Raw genomic sequence first — 9233 nt, 5'->3', positions numbered from 1 at the left:
GCTCAGGTCCTTTCCCTCAGTGTCCAGAGTGATGGGACACCAGGTGGTAGTGCAGGCCTTTAAACGGAGGCAGGAGGATCTCTGAGTTAGAGACCAGCCTGTTCTACAGAGCAAGTTCCAGCACAGCAAGAGTTAAACAGAGACACCCTGTCTCAAACAAATAAGGGCTGGAGAGGTGGCTCAGTGGTTAAGAGCACTGCCTGCTCTTCCAGAGGTCCTGCGTTCAATTCCCAGCAACCACATGGTGGCTCACAACCATCTGTAATGAGATCTGGTACCATCTTCTGGCATGCAGGCATATATGCAAGTAGAACATTGTAAACAAAATAAAAATAAATATTAAAAAAAAGTGAGAGACAGGACTAGATCTGGAATTTGGGGTGACAGGGGTAGTGACCGACAGGCTGACAAAAGTCTGGGCAAACATTTCAAAGTTACCAACTGTTCCTGCATGGCCTTGGGCTGATACAATGAGGTAGGCTCTTTATTGTGCATGTTTGCGTGTGTTTTCATGTATGTGGAGACCAGAGGACCTTGTATATGTGGCCCTGAGCTTGCCAAGTAGACTAGGCTGGACAGCCAGTGAGTCCCAGGGATTTGCCTCTCCTGTGCTGAGATGGCAAGTGTGCACCACACCAGGGTATGAGGGACTTAACTCAAGGCTCCATGGCTGCACACTCACTTTATTGAGCTCTCTCCCTAACCAGAAATTGGCTTTGTTGACAGGGTCTTTCTATTATGTTGCTCTGGAAGCCCCAGAACTTCATCTGTAGGCCAGGCTGGCCTTGAACTCAGAGATCTGCCTGCCTCTGCTTCCCAAGTGTTAAGATTAAAATCATGCACCACCACGGCCAGCTGGGAATGGTTTCTTCTAACACCCTATCATTGTATGGTTTAATGCCCTTGAAGTCCCAATACGCAGGGAGGGGCCAGGAATATAAACACTGGGACCAGATGGCCTAGGTATGGATCCAGCATATTAGTTACCATCAGCATGTGACTAAACTCTGAGTCTCCCTCTGTCGTACAAGTATGAGATTGTTCATAAGCGTTTTACATAAAACAGATATGAGAATGGCTGAGCGTGGTGACATACTCCTTTAGTCCAAACACTCAGGAGTCAGAGGCAGGTGCATGTCAGAAATCAGCCAAGCAAGCCAGGGTTACATAGTGAGACCCTATCTCAAAAAACAAAACATTAGCTAGAAAAATACCTAACCTCATTGTCTTAGGATTTTACTGCTGTGAACAGACACCACGATCAAGGCAGCTTTTTTTAAGATTTGTTTTATGTGAGTACACTGTATGCTGTCTTCAGACACACCAGAAGAGGACGTCGGATTCCATTACAGATGGTTGTGAGCCACCATGTGGTTGCTGGGAATTGGACCTTTAGAAGAGCAGTCAGTGCTCTTAACCACTGAGCCCCAAAGCAACTCTTATAAGGACAACATTTAATTGGGGCTGGCTGACAGGTTCAGAGGCTCTGTCCGTTATCATCAAGGTAGGATCACGGCAGCATCCAGGCAAGTATGGTGCAGGCAGAACTGAGAGTGCTACATCTCGTTATCTGAAGGCTGCTAACAGAAGACTGGCTTCCAGGCAGCTAGATGAGTGTCTTAGAGCCCACAACCACAGTGACATACCTATTTCAACAAGACCACACCTCCTAATAGTGCCACTTTCCGGGCTAAGCATTTACATCTAGCTTAAGTAGAAATTTAGTAGATTGCGCTTTTTCCCCTCAAGGCCAGATTTCTCTGACTAGCCTGGCTGTCCTCAGACTCAGGGATGCTAGGAATGAAGGTGTGTGCTACCACACCAGGTTCATTTTCATTTCTTAAATTATCATTGGTAAACATCTTAACAAGTTATTTGATGAACGAGAGTCCAACAGGAGGGAAGAAAGAAAAGTAAAAGAAAATGGGAGGAGGCCACAGGCAAATGTAATGAAGCAGCTTTTGGTTCTCCAAGGAGCTGCCTTGATGCCTCAGGTGCATGGAGCCTGGGAGACCACGTGGAAAGCCTCCGCAGAGGACTCAGCAAGTAGAAGTGGGTGTTCAGTCTGCCTGGCCCAACTGTACTCTTGATCTTAGTTCCGGGATGCCTCCTGCAGTGCTTGGAAACATTTTCCAATAATACACAGGAAATTGATGTGAAGGGAAATAACCCTCACTCTGCACTTAACAGGGCAATTTAATCCCCCAGCATTCAATAGTTGTTAGCTGGAAAGCTACATAGGCTGCTGCTGCCCTGGAAAAGGCAGGCACCCAGTTGGCTTCTCTAAGCCTCATCCATGCAAAGCCAACTCAGCTGCCAAACTTCCAGAGTCCCAGTCTGCGCCTTGAGCATGCGCTGCTTTCATTCCCCCTTCGGATGCGAACGTGACTAAGCACTGTTCAAATTAAGGTGTTGGTGGAACCTGGAAGCACCAGGCTTTTTGAGGGAGAGAAAAAGGTCCCTAGGGCATCTCAAAGATTTCTCTAATAATAACGATCATATTAATTACTTATGTATGATTAATATATGTGTATATATACATATATTAGTCGGGTATAAAGATATATATAATACATAACATAAATTATATTATGTATAATATATTAAATATAACACACACATAAGGTCCTGGATGGATGTGTTGTTGCAACAGGCAAGGGCAGGACAAAGACCCCAATGTGTCAACCTCATAGGAGTGCAACACTTTCCCTGGGTGAGACTCAGGGGGATGGGAAAGGTTTCCTCTGGTCTGTGTGTGACTATAGATAGTGTATGCAGAAAATGTCTACCATAATTTTCCCCCCTCCACACATGAACACCGTGTCCTTACAGAGACTGTGCCTACCAAAGGTTAGCTCCTCTTGCCTCCTTGTTCAGCTAGATGGCATAACCTGACTTCCATATTCAACAGTATGAGCTCAGGGGTAGGAGGGTGTGTGTGGCTTCTCCATTCACAGCCATCCAACCCCAGCTTTTCTGTCCTTGAGTCAATGTATTTATCATTTCTTCATTCTCTGGCCAACTGTCAACCCCTAGAACAGCTCAGAGGAAAGTACTCAGAGCTGCATGAAAGGAAGGGAAAATAGGTCTAAGGGGACAGGGGCAGAGTTCCTTTATCTGCTGGCACCCACCTTTAAAACTGTCCAGGAAGTGCCTTGTGTGGGTGTGTTTTGTTTACACTTAGCCCAGGAGTAGCACAATTTGGAGGTGTGACCTTGTTGGAGTAGGTGTGTCAACTTTAAGGTGATTTTAAGTTGGGCATGGGCTTTAAGACCCACTTCCTAGCTGCCTGGAAGCCAGTTTTCTGCTAGCAGCCTTCAGATGAAGATGTAGAACTCTCAGCTCCTCCTGTACCATGCCTGTCTGGACGCTGTCATGTTTCTGCCTTGATGATAATGAACAGAACCTCTGAACCCGTAAGCCAGCCCCGATTAAATGTGGTCCTTTGTAAGAGTTGCCTTGGTCATGGCTTCTGTTCACAGCAGTAAAACCCTAACTAGGACAGTGGTTGTGTTTTTATAGGAAGAACCATCAGTTTTCACCAACTACTCCAAGAAGGTTAAGGATGACAGTGCAATCACCAGTGCCCAAACCCATTAACCCACCACAGCCCATTTTCACCCTCCCCGCCCACCATGAACCAGACACAGACAAAGCAGGTAGCATGGCAGCCTTTGAGGTCACATCCTGAATAACCAGTAGCTTAAAAAAAATCTTTAATGGAATCTGTGCTCAAATAATATGTTACAACAAAAATATACAGAATGTACACAATACAAAAATATTTAGAAACCAACGTTGCGGCTAGTGTTTTGTTTTTCACTCAGTCCTGGGAGGGGCAGCTCACTGACGGGCAGTTTTTAAGGCAGAGGAGAGCCAACGATCTACAGCTGGCCCTGGGAAGCACACAGCACTGGGTAATCCTCATTATCTGCAAACTGAATTGGACACTAGAGGAAGATCTGGGTTCGGTGAGTGATGCCTCTACTAATGCTCGAGGCAAGAATGGTTCGAATAGAAATGGAGCCCCATTAGGGAGCGAGCATCTCCTAATTAAAAAAAAAAAAAAATCAAGTGATGAATGGGGTTATTAAAGGGAAATTTCTCTTTTTTTGAAGGCCTGTTTTTCCCTTCTCTGGTTTCCATGATTCCTCTCCCCTTTAAGAGCAATCTAGTGTACACAGCTGCTGTTTGGGGGATTCCCCAGTCTTTGAGGCCAACCAGCATGAAGAGTGAATCCCAGACCTGATCGGTGGCCACATTGGAAAGGAAGGGCTGAGGGGCTCAGGAGAATGGAGACCAGCTGGGAAGCATTGCTGGGATGGAGAGGACCAGGAGCAGTCCTGCCCTGCTCCTGCGTGCTCTGCTCCTCAGACCTGCGGCTCTCATCCTGGGCTCACAGGGGCCGAGAGTCCCAAGGGCAATATAAAGGTCATCTGCCTCACAGCCTCCACCTTGGGTTTCCCAGACGGTCCTAGTGCCAGCAAGAGTATTAGGAGCAGAGGCACTGGGCTCAAGGCCTACAGGTACCTTGACAAACAGCAGACCTGGCACCACAGGCTGCTGGGATATGGAGGCAGCGCAGGGTCACTTCCCAAACCTCGGTGACTTCCATGTCCCCTCTAGATGAAACCATCTGAGCCTAAAGCTGCTCTCACTCGGGATTCTCCCTCAGCCAAGCTCCCCCAGCTCTTCTCTGAGGCTAAGTGTCACCAAAATATACTCCAGCTTCCTTGTCTTCCCAACTCACATGGACAGATGGCCACAGTTTCATTGTCCTGGGCTCTCATCCCAAAGACTTTCTTCTACAGGAGGCAGTACAGACAGGAAAGCTACCCCAAGGGAACCAGAAAAACACAGCCGAGAGTTTCCTCCCAAAGGTCCTGGTAGGGTCTTGGGTCTTCCCTCTAGCTCGGACAATTTTTCCGCTGGTCAGTGGTGCTCAGCAGGGGTTTTGGAGGGCCAGATGGGAAAGGGGGGTGCAGGATGCTAAAAGCAAGGCCACTGAGTGAGCACTTGAGAGCAGTCTGCTGCTACCCATCCCAGAAATCCCTTATAGATCTCCCACTTCCTCCCTCTGCAGCTTCTGACTTGCCTGACATTGCACACACACGCACACACACACACACACACACACACACACACGCACACACACACACCACAAAACCTTGTCTTCACACCCGAAGAGAGAGGCACAAAGTAGGGTCAGGGCAGTAGAAAGGAAAGAGAAGACCCCACAGTCCAGATAGGGCATGGATACAGAGTACCAGTGTGAGATGCTGACTCATGACTACAGGCAGGAAGAGGAAAACTGGTCCTTGGACTTTCGGGGATGGGGGAACCTGGGATGAAGTTCATTGCCGCAGGCACAGGGTCCTCCCCTAGGGCAAGAAGAAGACCTGGAGATTGTAGAGTCTTCCTGCCTACCCTAGGGGCAATGCCATAGCACCCATTGACAGGACCCGAGCCTGGGGCGCTCTGGGCTCCCCCAGACCAAGCCATCATATCCATTGCCAGAGCACCAGCCCTTGAGCTACAGAGAGAACACGGCCTAGTCTACAGTCACCCCTGGGCTGGGGAAAGCCTGTCTGTGGCTACGCTCAAAACTTCTCTGTGTCTCAGTTTCTCTCCAGGTGGAGACTAGGGAAGAGGGCTATTTGCTCACTCTGGCCTTGAGAGGTGAGCACATGGAACAGGCCCGAACCACAGGGACAGCCACCATCACCCTGCCTCAGACCTTACCTCTGATCCTACATCATTGGACCAGCCTAGGAAAAAGACAGCGGCTGCCTCCATCTGCCCAACATCCATCCAAATCAACACACACTCCCCAAGAGTCTGCGGTTCTCCCTGCTCTCACGGAACTGGAGATGAGAGGCAGATGCAGGTACTTCCTCTGGATGCCCCTGCTTCCCCTCCCTGCCTTGGTCCTCTGGTCCCTTAGGGGGGTGGTGGCAGCTTCAAGTCCAGCAGTGTGTAGGCAAAGATGTTCCAGAAGACTGCAAAGAGCACGAAGATGGTGTACATGGTCACAAAGATCCACCACAGCGACTGGTCCTGCAGCCTCTGCTCATAGTTTCTGAGAACCACCACTCCTAGGGTGATGCCCACAGCCACACCACCCAAGTGTGCCACAAAACTTGGGTGGGGGCACGGGGGATACGCTGACGGGTGGAAACGGAGCCACACAGCCCTCCCGAACTCCATACTCACTGCAAAGAGAGGAGACAGAGAGATATCATAGCATGGTCCCAGGCAGGGGCTGGGGAGAGAATCGGGCACACCGGCCACCCACTATCCATGAACTCATTCACTGTCATGAGGCCAAATGCTGTAGTCAAGGAGACAAAACTATCCCAAGAGTCTACGGGGCCTGGCGATAGATCATCAATCAATTACATTCACAAGGCCATTTCATTAAGAGATTCAGGCATGAGGCAAAAAGAAACAATAGAAAATCCAAGCTGGGTGCAAGGCAGGGCATTCTCAAGAGGGCCTCTTGAGGAAATGTCAGACAGGGCCTCTCAAGAGGAGATGTTTGGACTGTCATCTGAATGTTCAGAGGGGCCCTGCTAGAAGACCCTAAGAAAGGCACAGCTCTGTCCAAAGGCCCTGGCATCTCTGTGGCTATGATACACCGCGGGGGCATTTCTTCCTCTGCCCACTATAAAGACTCAGCATCAGTGTGCCTGGCTGCACAAATCACACACAGCCAACAACTTCTGTGTGCACTGAACAACTGCATTCCATAGAGTGTTTCCACGTGTTATTTAGAAAACCCTGAGAGCCAGTGCCTTTGTGCTCAGGAGAAAGGGATAAAGAGGGGATGAGCTAAAGGAAAACTGAACTAAAAGTCCATTTTCACTATGGTCCAGTCCTTCCCTCTGTGAACTTTCTAAGTCAGCCAATCAAATAGGGATGCTGCCTCCTGAACGGAAAAGGACTGGGCAATGGTGCCATCTACATCCCCATATTCAATGCATAGTAAAAGGTGTCCTTCCTTCCTTCCTTCCTTCCCCTCCCTCCCTCCCTTCCTCCCTCTACTATGTACTCCCAGATATCCCAAAACTCAGTGTAGTCAAGGCTGTCCTTGAACTCACAAAAATCTCCTGGGTGCTGGGATTAAAGATGTGCACCACAGAGAAGCCTGGCTAAGAGAACATGGGTTTTTCTTTTAATTTTTTATCGTGTGTGTGTGTGTGTGTGTGTGTGTGTGTGTGTGTGATGCATGTGTGCATGTTACCAAGGTCAGAAGATCAATCAGATCTCTTGGATTTAGAGCTGGAGTTACAGGTCATTGTGAGCTCACCAATGTGAGTTCTGAGGCCTGAACTTGCTTGCTCTGGGAACAGACAGCACTCCTAACCACTGAGCCATCATTTCAGTCCCAGAGAGAAGGTATTCCTTGCCTTATTTTTCAGACCAGGAAACCAAGGCCCAGAGCTGGAGATTATGAGCACTGACTGCTCTTTCAGAGAAACCTTCCCTTAGAGGTCTTCAGAAAAAGCTGCAATTCCAAAGACAGCCAGCAGAGGGTAGAAAAGGAGCACCAGGGCCAACCTTGCTGAGCTTATTTCCTGAAGGCAATTAAGAGTGTGAAAGACAATGGAGCCTACCTCTCCATCACTGTTTGCGCTTTTATGATTTTTTTCTAAAAAAGGTTTGTTTACTTAGTATATATATATATATATATATATATATATATATATATATATATATACATCTGCACAGCAGAGGACAACATCAGACAGGTGTGGGCTGCCTCGTGGGTGCTGGGAATTGAACTCAGGACATTTTGGAAGAGCAGTGAGTGCTCTTAACCACTGAGATATCTCTCTACCCCCAGATTTATGATGTTTACAGTGGTTTTTATGGAAGAAGGAGGAGGGGGAGAGAGAGGAGGAGGAAAAAGGAAGAGGAGAAGAGGAAGGGGAAAGACCTAGAAGATTCTTGTGGGGTCAGGGGCAGACTTGACTTTCCAAAGGCCTAAAGTAAAAGTGACAAGGTGAGCGAGCAATGACAGGTCTCAACAGCCTGGGTGTGACGCCTTTGAACTTAGTGATCTTGGAACTATCTGAATCTCACTTATACTTATAAATCAAACCTAGTTAAATGCTCTCATACACATGTTTTAGAAACTAAAGAATATGTCTCTGCTCTCTATTACTAACTCCACGCTTCCTTTTAAATTCACCTCTTACATTTTAGGACCAACCCTGAGGCTTTAGGCTCATTCCCCTTTCACTCTCTCTCTCTCTCTCTCTCTCTCTCTCTCTCTCTCTCTCTCTCTGTGTGTGTGTGTGTGTGTGTGTGTGTGTATGTACTATATATGGTGGTTTGAATACGCATTGGCTCATGGGAAGTGGCATTATTAGGAGGTGTGGCCTTGTTGGAGGAAGTGTGTTACTGTGTAGGCTTTGAGGGCACCTAGTGCTCAAGCTCCACCCAATGAAGAAGAGACTCTCCTTCTGCCTGCCTTAAAATAGTTTCCTGACCGCTCTTCCAGAGGTCCTGGGTTCGATTCCCAGCAAGCACATGGTGGCTCACAACCATCTAAAATGGAATCTGACGCCCTCTTCTGGTGTGTCAAAAGATAGAGACAGTTTACTTACTTATGTGAAATAAATCTTTTTTAAAAGAAGAAGATAGCTTCCTTCTGGCTGCCTAAAGATCAAGATGTAGAACTCCCATCTCCTCCAACAAACACCATGTCTGCCTGGATGCTGCTGTGCCTCCTGCCATAATGATAATGGACTGAACCTCTGAACCTGTAAGCCAGTCCCAATGAAATGTTGTTCTTTATAAGAGTTGCCCTGGTCATGGTGCCTCTTCACAGCAATAAAACCCTAAGACAGTGTGTATGCTTGGTACCTGTGGAAGCCAGAAAAGAGAGTCATATCCCTAGAAATGGAGTGACAGATAGTTCTGAGCTGCTGTGTGGGTGCTTGGAACTGAACCCAGGGCCTCTGTAAGACTAGCAAGTGCTCTTAACCTTTGAGTCATTTCTCTAGCCCCTCTACCCTATTTTTTGTTTTTAAAGACGGGGTCTCTAATTGAACTTGAATCTCGCAGCTCACTGTTTAGAATAAGCTGGCTGGCCAGCAAGCTCCTAGAATCTTCCCCTATCCAGCCCCCATTCTAGCATTACAGGCATGTGTATCATGCTTGGGGGAGGAGGAGAAAGGCGTGGTAGGTGTTGAACTGAGATCCACCTACTTTCAAAGCAAGTCCTC

The 9233-nt window shown here is 47.8% G+C and overlaps 1 protein-coding gene across 4 annotated transcripts in view; it reads right to left on the bottom strand.

Annotated features, from left to right (window-relative positions):
* Positions 1-5940: 5940 nt before the first annotated feature.
* The window catches only part of RHBDL3 (rhomboid like 3), a gene marked incomplete at its 3' end in the record, with an annotated part of 45922 nt that continues 42629 nt past the window's right edge, over positions 5941-9233 (bottom strand). For all 4 annotated transcript variants that reach the window (XM_080923862.1, XM_080923861.1, XM_080923863.1 and 1 more), the window contains one exon: positions 5941-6212. In XM_080923862.1, coding sequence (XP_080779988.1) covers positions 5941-6212 — 272 coding nt within the window. The remainder of the gene's footprint in view (positions 6213-9233) is intronic.

The sequence above is a fragment of the Micromys minutus genome (genome assembly GCF_963924665.1).
Source record: "Micromys minutus genome assembly, chromosome: 10".
Taxonomy (NCBI): domain Eukaryota; kingdom Metazoa; phylum Chordata; class Mammalia; order Rodentia; family Muridae; genus Micromys; species Micromys minutus.
Note: the sequence above shows the minus strand (reverse complement) of the source record. Positions and strands in the feature narration are given on the sequence as shown.